General features: G+C 43.2%; 1 protein-coding gene across 1 annotated transcript in view; it reads right to left on the bottom strand.

Moving 5' to 3' along the window:
* Nucleotides 1–555: 555 nt before the first annotated feature.
* TOMM20 (translocase of outer mitochondrial membrane 20) overlaps nucleotides 556–20,222 on the bottom strand; it is a 28,310-nt gene continuing 8,643 nt past the window's right edge. Inside the window, exons 2-5 of the mRNA XM_068231814.1 lie at nucleotides 14,634–14,680; nucleotides 9,179–9,260; nucleotides 6,117–6,259; nucleotides 556–982 (exon numbers count right to left, since the gene is read on the bottom strand). Coding sequence (XP_068087915.1) covers nucleotides 938–982; nucleotides 6,117–6,259; nucleotides 9,179–9,260; nucleotides 14,634–14,680 — 317 coding nt within the window. The 3' untranslated portion in view covers nucleotides 556–937. The remainder of the gene's footprint in view (nucleotides 983–6,116; nucleotides 6,260–9,178; nucleotides 9,261–14,633; nucleotides 14,681–20,222) is intronic.

Here is a 20,222-nt window from a genome sequence, read left to right as displayed (position 1 = left end):
ACATAGATAAGGTGAAAACATGTGCAAAAGCTTTGTGAATTGTGCCCATTGTGTGTTAGGGCTTTTTTGCACTATGAAATGCAATCGTGACCCAATTTCCACCATGTGATTGCGCTACTATAGTCAGTATAGTAAAGCTCAATCGCATCCAAATCGGATCGCACTAATGGAAATTGCTGCTGCAGTTTCCATTAGTTTAATGTACCTTGCAATTTGCGATCAGAATCAAAGTCGCAGGGTAGTGGAAATGGCCCTTAGGCCTTCATACTAAAGTATATTTACTCTGTTGACCCTAAAACTACAGATATGGTAGTGACCGACGATGTACAATTAATGACTGTAAGGTGCATTTCTCATGTCTTTGGGAGAGAAAAAGTGTAGGAGAAAATCACTGTGATAGGAGACAAAGACAAAGGGTAACAGACAAAGGGTTTCAAGCCTCCACCTTATATAAAAACAAAATCGTCCGAAATCCAATTTAAGCCAATAGTTGTTGATAAAAAAAATCCTTAATCTAGAGTCAGCTGTGCAAGAAATGCAAAAATACAGGAGAAATTTCATTCATCAGAAATTTTATAGACATATAAAAATGTTGGAGTAACTTGAAGATGACAATTTAATAGCATCTTAGGGCTCAATGTTTGTTAAAAACAACAGAAGTTAGTTTTGGTTTCAGGAATTACTGAAAATCCTGTGGCAGACTTATTCAATATCTTTTTTTTTTTTTTTGCGGTAAGTGTCGCATAACTTAATTCCATTCCACCAACCAAAAAATAAAAAAAATAAAAATGGTGAACAGAGTGCAGATGGTTTTACATACAACTTATAGTAAATTAAAGTATAAACAATACGAAAAACACTAGTGCTTAATAATAGCATATCCATTCATCCAGCTAACTACTGTGTAGAAGTAACATGATTTCATTCTGGAGCCGTTTTACTCAACATCATCTTCGGTTAGACTCTGTACACTTCCAATTCTCTGAAAGACAAAAATAACAGAAAAATGTAATTATTAGCGAAGAGTTAAATACTGTCCAGGTAGTCTCTGGTTAAACGAGATAGGGACTGCAGATTCGTTCTTAAGTCGGTATGCCGAGCCATCTCTGTCCCCTTTGGCTATGTGCCCCCCTTTGCCTCCAGTGTCCCCCTCTGTGCCCAGTTGTCCCCTTGGGTGCCTTTGTTCCCACCATGCCCATTTGTCCTCCCCATGATAGTTTGTCCCCCCCTCTGTGCCTGTCTGCAACACCTACTGTGCCTCTGTTTGTCCCCCACGTGCATGTTTGTCACCCATGTGTCTCAACTTGTCAATCTGTGCCTCAGTCTCCCCCCCCCCCCCCCCCCTCCAAGCAGCAGTGCTGGACTCATCTTTCAGCCAGAGTCCAGCCATGTCCATCTAGCCAGTCCGCCTCCTGCTCCCTCTCATTTGACATACAGGAAGCATGCCGAGCACAAGAGCCAGGAGGTGGCGGAAAGAGGACGACAGACATCGTTGAACTCTGTTCAGAGGTGAGTCGAGCGCAGCTGTGGGGGACATGCGCCGGCACTCGGGAGAAGTTTGAAGACGCTTCAATGAAGTCATCACGACCTTTGATTTTTATTTTTTTTTAAATGTACACCAGAGATGAATTTTAAGTACAGTTAGGATATAGCTGTAGAGTAGCGGTTATACAGAAATCACTACTAGCACTTGGTAAGAGTACTTGTAGAGGGTGCAGGCAGGAACAAAGAACATCGATCAGGCTGTAGGCAATCTAACTGTAGGTACATCGAAGAGTGATGTGCAGGTACTCTGCAGGAGAATGGAGGGGGGGGGGGGGGGGGAATTCTTCCTCTATTACACATTCTTCATGTACAATCTGAACCAGGTTTAAGGGTGATAGAGAACACCTCTGCATTCAATGTGCACAACATTTTCAGTAGATTCACAACAGCTCTGCGGTGAGTGCATATGTAGACTACAGTACTACTGTGCAACTTCATTTGCAGTCAATCCCAAATTTAACATAATATATAATTAATTAATTTGATGAGCCGAGGGAGTGCATACATTTGCATACACAATTTGCATAAACCTCCATCAATGCAGAATTGATTGCATCTCACTGCCCATCCCTACTAGTGACATCTACACATCAGGCTTCAGATGGTCAAAATCAGACATGTACAGTGGCTTGCAAAAGTATTCGGCCCCCTTGAAGTTTTCTACATTTTGTCACATTACTGCCACAAACATGAATCAATTTTATTGAAATTCCACATGAAAGACCAATACAAAGTGGTGTACGCGTGAGAAGTGGAACAAAAATCATACATGATTCCAAACATTTTTTAAAAATCAATAACTGCAAAGTGGGGTGTGCGTAATTATTCAGCCCTCTTTGGTCTGAGTGCAGTCAGTTGCCCACAGACATTGCCTGATGAGTGCTAATGACTAAATAGAGTGCACCTGTGTGTAAGCTAATGTCAGTACAAATACAGCTGCTCTGTGACGGCCTCAGAGGTTGTCTAAGAATATTGGGAGCAACACCACCATGAAGTCCAAAGAACACACCAGACAGGTCAGTAATAAAGTTAATGAGAAATTTAAAGCAGACTTAGGCTACAAAAAGATTTCCAAAGCCTTGAACATCCCACGGAGCACTGTTCAAGCGATCATTCAGAAATAGGAGGAGTATGGCACAACTGTAAACCTACCAAGACAAGGCTGTCCACCTAAACTCACAGGCTAAACAAGAGCGCTGATCAGAATTGCGGTCAAGAGGCCCATGGTGACTCTGGACGAGCTGCAGAGATCTACAGCTCAGGTGGGGGAATCTGTCCATAGGACAACTATTAGTCGTGCACTACACAAAGTTGACCTTTATGGAAGGGTGGCAAGAAGAAAGCCATTGTGAACAGAAAAGCATAGGAAATCCTATTTGCAGTTTGCCACAAGCCATGTGGGGGACACAGCAAACATGTGGAAGAAGGTGCTCTGGTCAGATGAGACCAAAATGGAACTTTTTGGCCAAAATGCAAAACGCTATGTGTGACGGAAAACTAACACTGCACATCACTCTGAACACACCATCCCCACTGTGAAATATGGTGGTGGAAGCATCATGCTCTGGGGGTGCTTCTTTTCAACAGGGACGGGGAAGCTGGTCAGAGTTGATGGGAAGATGTGTGTAGCCAAATACATGGCAATCATGGAAGAAAACCTCTTGGGAGTCTGCAAAAGACTTGAGACTGGGGTGGAGGTTTACCTTCCAGCAGGACAACGACCCTAAACATAAAGCCAGGGCAACAATGGAATGATTTAAAACAAAACATATCTATCAGAATCAGAATCAATTTTAATGGCCAAGTACAGGGGTTGTACCTGGAATTATTTTTGGCACAGACAGGCTCGAGTAGTGCGAAAGACAAGTTATGCAGATGTGCAGTATTGTACAAGTTATACAGATATACAGTATTAAGGACAAACAGATATACAGTGAGTAGAGTAATTTAAAGTAGGGAGGGCATTGGAGTAGTTTTAATGACTCTAGACTAGTTGGGGTGATGTAACATGGGTGGGCTAACTACCCGGGTGTAGCACTGGAGCAAGGGAGTGCGATGTGGAGGGTACGTTGAGGAGATCAATGGCTTGGGGAAAGAAGGTGTTCCTGTGTCTAGTGGTCCTGGTGGGTAAGGACCTGTAGCGGCGGCCTAAAGGGAGAAGACTGAAGTAGCGGTTTCCAGGGTGGGTGGGGTCGCCTGCTATCCTAGCGGCCCCCGAGCGCATTCTGGACGAGTAGAGAAGGTTGAGTGGTGGGAGAGGAGTGCCGATGATCCTTTCTGCAGACTTTATGACTCTTTGTAGCTTGTACCTGTCCCTCGCAGAGGCCCCTGCATACCACACGATGATGGAAGAGCCAAGTATTGACTCAATGGCTGCAGAGTAGAAGCAGGTCATAATGTCTGGAGACATTCCAAACTTTTTCAGCTGTCGTAGGAAAAACAGGCGTTGTTGCGCTTTCTTCTGGATCATTGTGGTATTTTCCTCCCACTTTAGGTTGCTGGATATGGTGGTGCCTAGGAAACGCGCATGCAGGACCCTGACAACCTCAGTGCCTTCGATGTGGACCGGGGGGAGTTCGGAACGGCCTTTTCTGAAGTCAATGATCAGTTCTGCGGTTTTGGCTGTGTTCAGTACAAGCTTGTTTGTCTTGCACCAGTTGCAGATATTCATAATCTGTTGGCGATAGGCTCGTTCATCGCTCTCATCTATGAGACCGAGGATGGTGGTGTCATCTGCAAACTTGATGACCTGGACCGAGTTGCTTGTTGAGGTGCAGAAGTTTGTGTACAGCGAGAACAGAATTGGGGACAGGACACAGCCCTGGGGTGCACCCGTGTTGGTGACTCGTATCTGCGAGGAGAAGGTGCCCAGCTTGACTGTCTGAGTCCTGTTTGTGAGAAAGTCCTTCAGCCAGCTACAGAGGCTGGGATGCACATTTAGGAGAACTAGTCTGTCAGAGAGAATGTCAGGGCTGATAGTATTGAAGGCGGAGCTGAAGTCCAAGAGGAGGATCCTGGCATAGGTGTTTGGTCTGTCTAGGTGGCTCAGAACGTGCTCCAGGCTGATATTGATGGCATCCTCCACGGACCTGTTGGCCCTGTAGGCAAACTGGTAAGGATCCATCAGGTTTTTGGTGGTGTGTTTCAGGTGGGAGAGGACCAGCCTCTCGAAGACCTTCATGATGTTTGATGTCAGTGCGACAGGTCTGAAGTTGTTTAGGTCAGTGGCACCAGGTTTCTTTGGGATGGGGATGATTGTGGAGATTTTTAGGCAAGAGGGAACCCTGTGTTCCTTTAGGGATTGTGAGAACAGGGAAGTGAGGACTGGGGCCAGTTGGTCTGCACAGGTTTTTAGGCAGAGGTTTGACACACCATCTGGGCCCGAAGCTTTCCTGGGATTGAGTAGCTTAAGGTGTCTAAGAACCTCGGCCTCTGAGACCATCAGTGCGGCTGGGGGGCCTGGCCTAGTATGAGCCTGGGAGGTCGTGACCAGTGGCACCTGGTCGTAGGGTGCCCCTTCTTGGTTATCTTCAAACCTACAGTAGAACCTATTCAGATCTTCTGCTAGCTTAGCGCTGGGAGTCGTGTGGTGAGGGGGAGCCTTAAAATTTGTGGCCACCTTGAGACCTTTCCAGACTTCGCGCGAGTTATTTGAGCAGAGGCTCAGCCGCAGTTTGTTAGTGTTAGAATGGCCCAGTCAAAGTCCAGATCTAAATCCAATCAAGAATCTGTGGCAAGATCTGAAAACTGCTGTTCACAAACGTTGTCCATCTAATCTGACTGAGCTGGAGCTGTTTTGCAAAGAAGAATGGGCAAGGATTTCAGTCTCTAGATGTGCAAAGCTGGTAGAGAGATACCCTAAAAGAATGGCAGTTGTAATTGCAGCAAAAGGTGGTTCTACAAAGTATTGACTCAGGGGGGGGGCGGGGGCCGAATAATTACGCACACCCCACTTTTCACTTATTGATTTGTAAAAAATGTTTGGAATTATGTATGATTTTCATTCTACTTCTCACATGTACACCACTTTGTATTGGTCTTTCACATGGAATTCCAATAAAATTGATTAATGTTTGTGGCAGTAATGTGACAAAATGTGGAAAACTTCAAGGGGGCCGAATACTTTTGCAAGCCACTGTATATATGGCTTTTAAAATTACAGTGATTGCTTTATTGCAGCAGCACAAACAACTTGCCTTTGATTGGTTTATTTCAATTTTGTGGACTAAGCACTGCTAATACTGCATATATAAGTTATTTATGATGACTTATCTGAGAAATAGAACATATCAAATTTTCTCTTAATTACATTTGGAAAATGGTGCGTCTCTAGAATAAAGGGAACATTTAGCGGTATACTTGTTACCTTTGTTGTCTGAGTGAGTCAGTCTCCTTTGGTGCACAAGAAGAACATGTTCCCAGTAAAGGTAACAAAATAAATCAAAAGATTCTGGAGCAGCAACATTTTCTTCTCCAATTAATAGCAAACCCAGTTTTTTTCTCTGTTGCATACACAAATATTGTTTGATAGTTGTTGCAGAGTGAAATAGTAATAAAAAAGGTAGCATTACCTGGCTGATGGTTGGCAATTTAGTCAGGAGCATCTGGAAAACTTGTGGTGGAAGAGTTTGCTGTAAAACTTGAAGAAGCTGCTGAGGCTGTCCACAAACTGCAATAGCATTTGTCAAATGATCCACGCCTTTTTCAAAATCACCTGATAGTAGAAAAATAAAATATAAACTAATTCAAGTTCTGAATGGCATTGTGCTTTAAAGACGTAGTTTGGGATTTAGATTTATTTTAATACATGTTGGGTGGAACATGTAATGTGCTTTGTGCACTGAACATAAATCATTTGTACATTATTATTAAATAGCTGAGTCTGTAGATGTAGTTCCTGGATTAATGGCAAATGCTGCTTTGCCCAACCTCCTCTCCATCCATCACTACCAAACACAAGCAGCCAGGATGGAAGTGTATGGAGGTGCTACAGATGGGGGGGGGGGGGGGGGGGAGCGGGAGACTCTGCAGGGGCACACAGATTTTCAAAGATTTCATGCTGAAATTGAAAATCTGTGTGCAGTGTGCGGAGGGATTCAAGCAGATAAATCCCTCTCTGATCAGTCATTGATCCGAGAAAGATCTATTTGTCCATATTGATCGGTGTATGGCCACCTTAACCACTTAACGACCAGCTAATGCAGATAGGCGGCGGCTGGTCGTTTGTGGTTTTACATGGAAACGCATGTCAGTTCATGGAGGGTGTCTCCGTGAACAGCCTGCGAGTCTCCGATCGCGGCTCGCAGGCTAATTGTAAACAGGCGGGGAAGAAATCCCCGCTGTTTACATCAAGGAGACGTAAAGGAGATTGGTGATCCCCGGCCTCTGATTGTCTGGGAATCGCAGCCGTGTGATAGGCTGAAGCCTATCAGAGGCGGCGCAGGACGCATCGCCGTCCTGTGCCGCCCATGGAGCAAGAGGTAGGGAGGGAAGGAGAGGAAGGGAGGAATCGCGCTGCGGAGGGGGGCTTTGAGGAGAGCCCCCCCCCGGCGACTTGGAGCGGTGGCGATCAGACCCCCCCCAGCAGGTCAAAAGGGTGGGGGGGGGGGGGGTAGTCTGATCGCCCTGCCTTTTACACGATCTGTGCTGCAGGCTGGAGAGCCCACGCAGCACAGATCATTCAAAACAGCCCCAGTCCTTAAGTGGTTAAGTTTAAAGTTTTTACTGTCTCAGGTGAGTAACCACTTTAGTGTTTTATCACTTGCAATACAGACATGAACTAAATATAACGAACAATTGATCTGCATCCATACATGAGTTTTATGACCTCTGATAAGTTATCACTGAAAGTTACGGCCCCATACGCACACTCAACAGCAGTCTTTTATGCAGTACAATTAACAAACAACTTTTGTTGTAAAACAAGTTGAACAACCAAAAAAAAGTTGCTTGCTACTGTTCACACAACTGATAAGACGTCAATCCAACAGTTGGACTGACGTCTTATCAGCTGTGTGAACAATAGCAAGCAACTTATTTTGGGTTGTATCACAACAAAAGTAGATTGATAATTGTGTTGCATAAAAGACCGCTGTTAAACATGTGTATGGGGCTTTACACTAGAGTCCAACTGTAGAGAAACTGTAATTTAGGGCCCTGAGGGAAAAGAAAAAAAAAAAAAAAGAAACAGGCTAGTTTTAAGTGGTACATTGTACGTACACATTGATCTCCTCATGTTACATGTTTCTTCAGGTATGCTTTAAAAGAACAGCTGTTAACAGATTCAATGTGGTTAACCTCCCTGGCAGTATGATCATTTCTGGATTTTAGGGTGTTTTTAAAACGTTTCAGACCCTAAAATCAGCACACAAAAATAAATAAATAAATAGTGCCGCCAGAGTCTCTGCAGCAGCCCCAGCACTCACCTCCCTGGGCTCCAGCGCTGCAATTTTACCTCTGTCCTCTGGGTGGCACTGTAACTTTGTAGTGAGATCACTGACGGCGATCTCACCAGAGTGATTCAGAGCCTCAGATGACAGGAAGGAGAATGGCTACCGACGTCTGGATCCCACCGGAGGTGAGTAAAAGGGCCTGCTGTGCGCTATACTCTGCATTGAGCTCCTGGCGGCTAGACAGAGTGTAGCTTGGGATTACCACCAGGGAGGGAACACTAAGCCCAATCTTGCATGACTTTTCTCAGATACTGCATGGAACACAGAAATGCCAGAAAGCATAGTATTTATAACACGTCCATTTTAATGGACCACCAGAAAATCATGGAAAGACAGCAGATCGCAGTGACAGTCCGTTAGGAACCCACCCTTTAAATACCAGTATTCATAACCAGAGACTGCAACCAAACTGGAAATAGAGGTGAACCAAGAGAACAAGTTTAGCTAAGGAAATCTGCCACTGGGGGTACTACAGGGCTGCTTGGTGAAAACAGATACTGTTGAGGAGCAACAGGTAACAGGGAAATGACAAGGAACATTAGCAGGGAGTAAACAATGAGATTCCCCACAGGTGTCTGATCCGAAAATTCATTTTTCTCATCTCTAGTGGAAAATCTGCTTTTAGTCATTATAGAAGTGGTATCTCTGGAGCCACCGATTACATTAGGTTTGATATTAAAGTGAACCTAAAGTCAGGAAGAAAAAATGAGTTTAACTCACCTGGGGCTTCCCTCAGCCCCCTGAAGCTGATCGGTGCCCACGCTGACTCCATCAGATGTCCCTGGACCGGCCGGCGGCGACTTCCGGTTTCGCCGTCTCCGGCCGACAGGCTGGGAACGCAAGGGATTCTTCGCGTTCCCAGCCAGAATATCGCCCCCTATGCTGCTATTGCAGCGTAGGGAGGCTGCAATAGCAGCATAGGGAGCGCTATTCTGGCTGGGAACGCGAAGAATCACTCGCGTTCCCAGCCTGTCGGCCGGTGACGGCGAAACCGGAAGTCGCTGCCGGCCGGTGCAGGGACATCTGATGGAGTCAGCGTGAGCACTGATCAGCTTCAGGGGGGCTGAGGGAAGCCCCAGGTGAGTTAAACTCATTTTTTCTTCCTGACTTTAGGTTCACTTTAAGAGATTTATGTGCTGTACTACTAGCATTTTTTCATTTTTCTTTTTAAGTGTTCTAACCTTGTGCCAACAGCTCTTCTCCTAGCTGAATCTCTTCAAGGAAGAATTTCTGAACAGCTTCTGGATCTTTAAGATCAGGTAACTGGAAAAGATAAAGATGCACAAATCGTTTAATTTCATCAAAACCTATCATTATGGAGAACAGAGAACTAAAGCACTTTGTACAGAGCACACATGAGAGCTAATTGCAGGAAACGGGTGCATGTCTCATCTCATACGTACAGAAAGGAAAAACTACTTTGCTCTTGTACAGACCACTACATGGGTACAATGTAAAGCAACCTGAGCACCATATCTATACAAATATTTAAAAATTAGGGGGCAGCTGTAAATTAACTTACCTACAGGGTCTTCTCCGTAGCCCCCCCCCCCATCTCCATTTTGCAGCGGTCATGGCCACACCAACCCCACTTCAAAGTTGCTTCAAGCAGAGCGTGTTCCCGTTCTCTGGTGTATGTTGGGAGAGGATGTGTTCCTGGCCCTGCTGCATGCTGGGAGATGAGTGTGCCTGGCCCCCAAGTACAGGCTGGGAGATGTCTTTAGTGTCTCTACATCTCCTGTCCAGATGTAATGGCCTCAATTCACTAAGCAGTTTAGACTAGTCTACTGATGGTTTTTAGTCTACTGATGGTTTGGTGTAATGTTTTAGACCTGGTCTAAAACATTCTGTAATTTAGGTCGGTAAAGCAGGGGAAATCATCAAAAGATGCAATTGACAAAGGCAAACAAGGAGTAACCACGCCCACTTTTTCTGACAGAGATTAGACCAGCTGATTTCTGTAGGTAAACGTAATTCTGTGAGGTATTTTAAATGTGAGGATTGAACCTTTTGAATTAATTATGCAGAAGTTTAATGGTATGCAGAGGAGAGCTCATCAGAGGAGAAGGATGTCAGTCATAGCTACTCATTTGTGTATTGCATCTTTTGATTATTTCCCCTGCTTTACCGACCCAATTAGTGAATGTTACCGAAAGGTCTAAAACATTCGGTAATAATTAGTGAAATCCCTTTTATTGTAACTGATTTACACCAAACCATCAGTAGACTAAAAGCCATCTGTACACTAGTTTAAACTGCTTAGTGAATTGAGGCCATTGATGACATCTCCCGGCATGCCCTAGGGCAGGCATGGGCAAACTCGGCCCTCCAGCTGTTACGGAACTACAAGTCCCACAATGCATTTGCCTTTATGAGTCATGACAGTGGCTGTCAAGATTCCTGCAATGCATTGTGGGACTTGTAGTTCCTTAACAGCTGGAGGGCCACGTTCGCCCATGCCTGCCCTAGGGGGTCGGGCACACTTAACTCCTGGCATACTGCAGGGCTGGGAACACTACATCTGCCAGAGTACACCAGGGACCTGGAATGTGGTCTGCTCACGGCAACTTTGAAGTGCGGTTGTAACAGCTGCAAGATGGACACCTTTATGCAAGTCAATTTACAGCTGCCACCCCACAAAGCCTCCATCAGTTACAAACCTCCAGTATGGGGAGGTTAATTTTAAATATTTTTACAGATATGGTGCTCAGGTCACTTTAAGACCACATTGATTCACAATTAAATATACAGCCATTTCTAAGCATTGCAAGAAAAACTGGCAAATATAATTCAAAATTACTTACTTTCTTTTTGCATATGTAAAAAACAAAGCCAGAGCTTCAAATAGAAATTGTCTGTGTCAAAACCTACTGCCATTTTTTGAACCCTTTTAGTACTAACATATAAAACCTTCTTAAGGTGGCCATACACTTATAGATTAAAGTCCCATCTACACGATACGATTCTTTGTGCGATTCGATTACGATTCTATTTACAATCCGATTAAATCAGACATGTCCGATCGGGATTTGATTAAATTCAATTTGCCATTGTTTTGCAATAAAATCGTAATCGAATCGCACAAAGAATCATATCATGTAGATTGGGCTTTACAGCAGGTTCGACCATCAAAGAGACTGTCAGATGCCCGTCAAGTCTGACAGGACTCTATCTGATGTGTGCCGCACACTAGAAACAGATTTCCAATAGATTTCAGAATTAAATTTGGAAAAAAAAAAAAAATAAAAAAAAAAAAAAATCGATCTAAATGCATTAATGCACCATTAGATCCAATGCAACTCTATGGGCCATCAGACCTAGATTCTCCATCCTGCCAGATCAAATCGATCGACTAATTGATCGGCGATCGAAGGCTGAAATCGACTAGTGTATGGGCCCCTTTAAGGACCAGAGCAATCTATGTGCCTATTCAATCAGCAATAATTTTATCAATACTTGACACTTGTACTCAATCAACCAGCACAAATTGCTGGCAGTACTCACAGTAGTGAAAGACAACTTCTTAGGCTTTTTGTGGGCTCTGCTGTGCTTAAAGAATGGCTCCCCCACAGTTAATATACTTTCATTTACTGTATTTAAAAATGTAATAGAGTTAATGATATGTAAATACAGTGGGGTATAGTACTGTATTAGCTAGGGCTATTTTTAACACAGAGTATCAAGCAACCAGAAAGCACACTTATCCAGCATGAGCCGGATTAGTTGGTGCCAAATAACCGAGGGTGAGAGAGAGAGAGAGTGCGTGTGTGCGCATGCAACTGTAGATAAAACCTACAAATTCTATTTTGCAATTTCTCCCGTTTATCACAAAGTTTAAAAATGTAAATGTTATTACTATCACAATTTATGGTGCGATTTGATTTTGAAATAAAGGTGGGTTTTTGCTACAGTGTGTGCTTTTCACCTTGAACTGCAAAAATAATATGCATTTTTAATGGTAAAAATCAGGGAGAAAAGGCTAATGGGTTAATTGATTATTATTGAGCAGGTGGGGACTTAAAAGTGGACAGAATTAAACATTTTATAGAAATAGCGTTCAATGCATTCCCATCACTGTACACCCCCCCCACATACAGATCTCCCTGGTAGTGGTTTAGAAGTCCTCCATAGTGCCCATGGTAATCTAGTGGTCTAGTAGTCCCCCATAGATTTCCTGGAGGTCTTCCCCATACCCTTCTGTGGGGGTCTAGTGCACCTCCCAGCATGCCTCCCTAGTAGTCTAGTGGCTCCCTTAATGAAATTCTGATAGTCTGGCGAGTCCCTCATAGCCACCCTGGTGGTCTGGCGAGTCCCTCATAGCCACCCTGGTGGTCTGGGGAGTCCCTCATAGCAACCCTGGTGGTCTGGGGAGTCCCTCATAGCAACCCTGGTAGGCCACCATATGCAGTGATCGTCAGCAAGAAGCAATGCTGGGGTAAAGAATTTACTCACTTCCTACTCCTAGCGATGAGCATTCTGCCCCCCCCCCCCCCCCCCCGATTAGCTTCCAGCCTTGGACTGCAGCTAAGTATCAGGACCTGTCTTGAGGATGTCAGCCAGCTGGGTCATGATGCTAGAGGCTAGGATTAAGGACCAGTTAGGTCCGAAACATATCAGCTATGTGTAAACTAGTGCTGTGACTGGATGTGTCCGTTAATAAATGGTAAACCTTAGCATGGACCTTCCACATTGTTTTTCTGCTAGTGGCGGTGTGATGCTGGAGACTGGACGCCAATCTGAGTGGAGGGGAGCAAATATCGTCAGGGGAACGAGGAGAAGAGAGAGTGCCGTTCCTCCTCTGTGCTGGTCGTTAGTGATCACTACAATTAGTTGCAATCGTAGTGATCAGCAGCCAATCGCCATGGCTACTGATCAGTGGCGGGAGATGTCAGCTGTCCACACAACAAAGGTAATTGAAATCTATGCCCTGGCAGAGTGAGGCGGACACAAACTGTGTGGATTTCAATTACCTTGGTACGGAAGTGGTTAATTGGTACTGTTTGCACATGTGCACTAATGGCTAATACTCTGCCCAACTATTAACTCTTGTAGCAAGACAGGAATGTCAAGCACTCTGTACTGGAGAACACAGCTGCCATGGTAACAGAGGTGGAATTTATAATCCGAATAATAATCCGAACATTAGTATAGCGCTTTTCTGCTATCAGACTCGAAACGCTCAAGAGCTGCAGCCACTGGAACGTGCTCAAAAGGCCACCCTGCAGTGTTAGGGAGTCTTGCCTTGAACTCCTTACTGAATAGGTACTACCCTAGCCAGGATTCAAACCATGGTTTCCCATGTCAAAGGCAATGCCCTTAACCAGTACACTATCCAGCCAAACAGTCAGGTTTAACAAATGTGTTTATGGGAAATAATTTTTCAGCAGTAGCAGAATTGCAACCACTTTGCTTGTTAGATAACCATTTTAGCCTTTTGGATGCGACTATCACGTCCAAAAGGCTGCTGCTGCGGTGCTGCGCGCTCCCATCCCCCTTATAGCTCCTGTAAGCAAGCGTGCTCGCTCACAGGATAGGAAAAAAAAAAAAAGTCACTGTGGCAATCTTGTGGCCAAACAGTAAAACTATGTGCACATACAGTTTTACTACAAAAAATAAATTACATTAACTGTTTACCTCCCACACTAAAAAAAAAATAATAAAAATTAAAAATTACAATTTTAAAGAAACAAAACAAATAGTTATTTAAGGGTCTGAACATTTTTAATATGCATGTGAAGAGGGTATACAACTAATATTTTTTAAATTATAAGCTTGTAAATAGTGATGGACGCAAAACTAAAAAAAAAATGCACCTTTATTTCCAAATAAAGTATTAACACCATACATTGTGATAGGGACATAATTTACATGGTGTAATAACCGGGACAAATGGGCAAATAAAATACGTAGGTTTTAATTATGGTAGCATGTTCTATTTCTGAAACTATAATGGCCGAAAACAGAGAAATAATGCATTTTTTCAATTTTTTTCTTAATATTCATGTTAAAATGCATTTAGAACCCAAAAACGTACCACCCAAAGAAAGCCTAATTGGTGGCAGAAAAAACAAGATATAGAGCAATTCACCGAGATAATTAGTGATAAAGTTATTTGCGAATGGGAGGTGAAAATTGCTCTGATGCATACGGTGAAAAACGAGTAGATAAGCTACAAAACAAACAAACAAAAAAAAAAGGCTTTTTTTTTTTTTTTTTTTTACATCAGAACAAAAAACTGCTATCAGTAACTAAAAGATAAAGCATATGTTGCTCAAAGGACAACTGCAGCGAGAGGGATATGGAGGCTGCCATATTTAATTCTTTATAAACAATACCAGTTGCCTGGCTATCCTGCTGATCCTTTGCCTCTAATACTTTTAACCAAAGACCGTGAACAAGCATGCAGCATATCAGGTGTTTCGGACATTATCAGATCAGACAAGATTATATGCATGTTTGTTTCTGGTGTGATTCAGACACTACTGCAGCTAAATAGAGCAGTAGGGCTGCCAGGCAACTGGTTTTGTTTAAAAGGAAATACATATGGCAGCCTCCATATCCCCCTCGCTATAGTTGTCCTTTAAATTCGCTATTATAAGCATCGCTTAACTGGCAAAAGTCTGCATGGTAACTTACCCTTGCCTGACCAGCTTTCTCTTTGGCTAATTTCTGCCTTCTTCTTTCTGCAGAAATAAAAGACAAAAGAAGTTTATGAAAGAGGGCAGAGTCAAACATTAATTTTGCTTTAAAGCAAACCTGTAAGCTGTAACAAGGTCATAATTACTCTGAGGATAGATCTAGCAGCAATACTCAAGTGGGAGGGGAGAGGATACCCCACACTGGCATCTGATTGGAAGACTCAATTTCACTTGTAGAGATTACTCCATGTACAAGACAGGAAAATATTTGTTTCACGCTCCTGTCCATAACTCTTTATCCCAAGCAGACTACCATACTTATTTCTCACCTCTGCTATGACAAAAAGAATATGCGCAGCAGAGATACATAATATGCGGATATCAGATCATGCCGCAGTCATGATTGACCTGGAAAGTAAGATGTATGGTAGTTTTCTAAATACTTGCATGGTGATGAAGTTTCAATAACTCTGCTCATTATGCCATGTCGAGCCTGTTCTGGGATGCATCTCTGGTAGACCAGGACAGGATTATTTCATATGGCAGAAAAAAAAAAAAAGAAAAAAAAAAAAAAAAAAGAGAGAAAAGTGCTCAAGAGTATACTCTTAGACTACAAGCAAAGCCAGGGAGGCATATAAAATATAAAAAATGATCCTTCAGAAGATTATTATCAAAAAAGTATAGGGTATAAGCAAAAAAGTAAGCTAGGGAAGATGCTTACTAGGCCTTATAAAGACTTTTCTACTTAAGGTTGCTTTCACAGTGAGACGTTACAGGTGCACGTTAAAGCAGCCTGTAAAACAGGGAAAGGCTGAGGAGAGCTTTCTAGGTTAGGGATTTGTGATGTGTTTAAATGTAGCCTCTTTTTTTAACCCACATGTAAATCGGACGGTAGCCTATTAATTTCAATGTGCACGCAGGGAAATGCAGCAAATTTGCATAAAAGGAAATGGGTCCCAACTCAAGGACTGTTTCCATTATGTGCCAACATGTGTATTTTGAGACCCGATACTGGCACAACTGATGGGAGACACACCTGAATCACTCTAGCTGTGCCATGTTGTAGGGATTTGTATGCGCGCTGCATTTAAATGCAACATACTGTCGATTCTCCTCCTACCTCCCCCCCTCCCCGTATGACAGCCAGCTAAAGGAATGCAGCCCGTTTATTTCAATAGGCTGTGCTTTGTCACTCAAATAGAAACAGGCCCATACAGTGAGAAAATAAAATGCTGTAAAAGGCTAGATTGTTGCAAAACCTCTTGCTTAAACAAAAAAACTGCAAATTGGCTCAGCGATGAGCCCTGATTTAAAGGAGTTATCATCCTAAAGTGCACAAAATAAGCGCTACTTACACAGGGCTTCCTCCAGCCCCAAGCATGTTCCTCGCTGCAGCTCAAACCCGGTCTCCGGCGAGGACGTCAGGCCGATCGTACTGCGGCCGTGCGAGCAGTGCGGTCAATCACCGCCACGTGGACCGGAGCGGACTGCGCAGAACTACTGAGGTCGGCCTGACGTCATCGCCGGAGACTGGGAGGGAGCTGCGGCGAGGCACATGCTGGGAGCTTGGGGCTGGAGGAAGCCCCGGGTAAGTAGCGCTTATTTTGTTCATTTTAGGCTGATAACTCCTTTAAGGTAGCCATACATCCAGCGATGAGTAGATTCAACCAAGACACAAACCTGTCTAATTGAATCGGATTAGAGAAGATCTGTCAGCTGCCCTTACACTGCAGGACAATTCTCAATCAATTTCATGCTGAAATTGATGCAGATTCGGCCTAGTGCGCCGCCTCGCCATCCCCTATGTGTGATGAAAACCCCCCAGTGCTATACATTACCTGTCCGCCGCTGGCCCTGGTAACATTCCATTCCACGTGGCTGCCGGCATACACGCAGGTACGTGTAACATTGCACACATGCCCCGTTACTCCGGCAACCATGTATAGCACATGTATGCAGCAAGCAGTGTGCTCGGGGTCAGTTGCCGTCACGGACAGGTAATGTATAAGTGCGCTGGGCACCGGGGGTACATTACGGGGGCAGCGCCAGAGGTCTCGTCGCGTTCGTCCCGATATTGCTCACCTTTACTACTGCGCACAAGATCAAGCAAGTTTGCCCTACATCTTGCAGCATGTCTGACCAAATAATGAGACCAATTTCTTGCCCATGCACTTGGAGGCACAGATTTTCATCTGATTATAATAATCAAAATTGGATGGCCGATCAGCCGCCAAGTCGCCTGATGTATGGCCACCTTTATGCTGGGAATACACTGTTCGCTTCTGCCGCAGATAGATGGCTCGATAGTTTCCAACATGTCCGATCTCCAGTCTGATCGTTTCGGCGCTCGATTTGTGATAGAAGTGAATGAAAAAAACATAAGAAAAACGAGCGAAAGATAAGGGAATCGACTGCAGAATCGCACAGACAAAACGATCGAGCGGCAGAAACGAACCGTGTATTCCCCCAGCATTACACTTGCTGATTACTTGCAGATAAGGAGGAATTAGACAAGCTAATCTCTCTAAATACACAGAGTGAATTATTTGCATTTTCCTTGTCTTCTGTGCAAGCGTTTAGGTCGGCTTTAACCACTTCAGTACCAACATATAAAACCCCTTTAACTACTTACTGCATCCCGTGCAGTATCTCTACGCTCTGGCAAACTTCATCTGAAGCACAAGGGACAAAGATGCTCGTATATTGCCACCGCTCGCTCCTGCATGTTCTTGCCACCGATTGTTAGAGGGGAGATCAATGAATGGGAACAGTTCCCATTCATTGATCCAAGCCCCCGAGTCAATGATCGCCGGCATCAATGAGATGCCTTCGGCCAGTGTAATAACGGAAGTAACATGTTCACACATTACTTCCTGTTAGCGTACTAATAGTACGCACAGGAAAGTAATGCGCAAAGACATCTTGTGGCCAAATAGCTAAATTACACTTACATGCATTTTTCTTAGCAAAAAAACCTTTTTATCTTGAATTAAAATGATTGCTAATGGTAACAGTTAAGGGAAAGTTAATTTTATTATGTAGGGGGTGTAGTATTTAAAGAGGGTGGGTTTAAAAAGTCTTATTGTAATCATTACAATGTAATGCATCCATATCACTATGGTTTCCGCATGACATTTCCCAATGTGACCCGTTTCCCTTCCCTTTTATAGATTTCCCTCATAGTAGTTAAAGCAGACCCAAACCAAACATTTTTTTTAATTCAAAATATATTGTTGCACCACTCTGACACATACAAAGATAAATAAACACTCCTTCAAGCCTATGAGCATTTCAGTGCATGCTTTTCACCCTTCTCTTTTCATAACTAGTGTTATACAGGTGGCAGCCATTAGCAATTCCTCCTTTTCTGGACACCATCTACTCTACCAGTTTGCCGGATCCTGTCCCGGCAATTTGAAAGGAAGGGAGAGGTTTCTCCAATAAATGTAAAATATTTTATATGTGTGTCATCATGCAGCTGAAAAAAGGCTGCTATTTATTATAATTTAGAAAATAGATTTTGTTTCTGAAATCTTGTATTTTTAAATTTGGGTCCACTTTAACCACTTGAGGACCTAGGACTTTCTACCCCTTAAGGACCGGCCACTTTTTTTCCATTCAGACCACTGCAGCTTTCACGATTTATTGCTCGCTCATACAACCTACCACCTAAATGAATTTTGGCTCCTTTTCTTGTCACTAATAAAGCTTTCTTTTGGTGCCATTTGATTGCTGATGCGATTTTTACTTTTTATTATATTCATCAAAAAAGACATGAATTTTGGCAAAAAAATGATTTTTTTAACTTTCTGTGCTGACATTTTTCAAATAAAGTAAAATTTCTGTATACATGCAGCGTGAAAAATGTGGACAAACATGTTTTTGATAAAAAAAAAAAAAACCCATTCAGCCTATATTTATCGGTTTGGGTAAAAGTTATAGCGTTTACAAACTATGGTGCAAAAAGTGAATTTTCCCATTTTCCAGCATCTCTGCCTTTTCTGACCACCTGTCATGTTTCATGAGGGGCTAGAATTCCAGGATAGTATAAATACCCCCCAAATGACCCCATTTTGGAAAGAAGACATCCCAAAGTATTCACTGAGAGGCATAGTGAGTTCATAGAAGATATTTTTTGTCACAAGTAAGCGGAAAATGACACTTTGTGACAAAAAAAAATAAAAAAAAATTCCATTTCTTCTAACTTGCGACAAAAAAAATGAAACCTGCCACGGACTCACTATGCTCCGCTCTGAATACCTTGAAGTGTCTACTTTCCAAAATGGGGTCATTTGTGGGGTGTGTTTACTGTCCTGACATTTTGGGGGGGTGCTAAATTGTAAGCACCCCTGTAAAGCCTAAAGGTGCTCATTGGACTTTGGGCCCCTTAGCGCAGTTAGGCTGCAAAAAAGTGCCACACGTGGTATTGCCGTACTCAGGAGAAGTAGTATAATGTGTTTTGGGGTGTATTTTTACACATACCCATGCTGGGTGGGAGAAATATCTCTGCAAATGACAATTGTTTGATTTTTTTTTTACACACAATTGTCCATTTACAGAGAGATTTCTCCCACCCAGCATGGGTATGTGTAAAAATACACCCCAAAACACATTATACTACTTCTCCTGAGTACGGCGATACCACATGTGGCACTTTTTTGCACCCTAACTGCGCTAAGGGGCCCAAAGTCCAATGAGTACCTTTAGGATTTCACAGGTCATTTTGAGAAATTTTGTTTCAAGACTACTCCTCACGGTTTAGGGCCCCTAAAATGCCAGGACAGTACAGGAACCCCACAAATGACCCCATTTTAGATGGAAGACACCCCAAGGTATTCCGTTAGGAGTATGGTGAGTTCATAGAAGATTTTATTTTTTGTCACAAGTTAGCGGAAAATGACACTTTGTGAAAAAAACCAATAAAAATCAATTTCCGCTAACTTGTGACAAAAAATAAAATCTTCTATGAACTCACCGTACTACTAACAGAATACCTTGGGGTGTCTTTCTAAAATGGGAGTCATTTGTGGGGTTCCTATACTGTCCTGGCATTTTAGGGGCCCTAAATCGTGAGGAGTAGTCTTGAAACGAAATTTCTCAAAATGACCTGTGAAATCCTGAACATACTCATTGGACTTTGGGCCCCTTAGCGCAGTTAGGGTGCAAAAAAGTGCCACACGTGGTATCGCCGTACTCGGGAGAAGTAGTACAATGTGTTTTGGGGTGTATTTTTACACATACCCATGCTGGGTGGGAGAAATAACTCTGTAAATGGACAATTGTGTGTAAAAAAAAAAATCAAAAGATTGTCATTTACAGAGGTATTTCTCCCACCCAGCATGGGTATGCGTAAAAATACACCCCAAAACACATTATACTACTTCTCCTGAGTACGGCGATACCACATGTGTGGCACTTTTTTGCACCCTAACTGCGCTAAGGGGCCCAAAGTCCAATGAGTACCTTTAGGATTTCACAGGTCATTTTTGTTTCAAGACTACTCCTCACGGTTTAGGGCCCCTAAAATGCCAGGGCAGTTTAGGAACCCCACTAATGACCTCATTTTAGAAAGAAGACACCCCAAGGT

Source organism: Hyperolius riggenbachi, chromosome 4, assembly GCF_040937935.1.
Source record: "Hyperolius riggenbachi isolate aHypRig1 chromosome 4, aHypRig1.pri, whole genome shotgun sequence".
NCBI classification, from domain to species: Eukaryota; Metazoa; Chordata; class Amphibia; order Anura; family Hyperoliidae; genus Hyperolius; species Hyperolius riggenbachi.
Note: the sequence above shows the minus strand (reverse complement) of the source record. Positions and strands in the feature narration are given on the sequence as shown.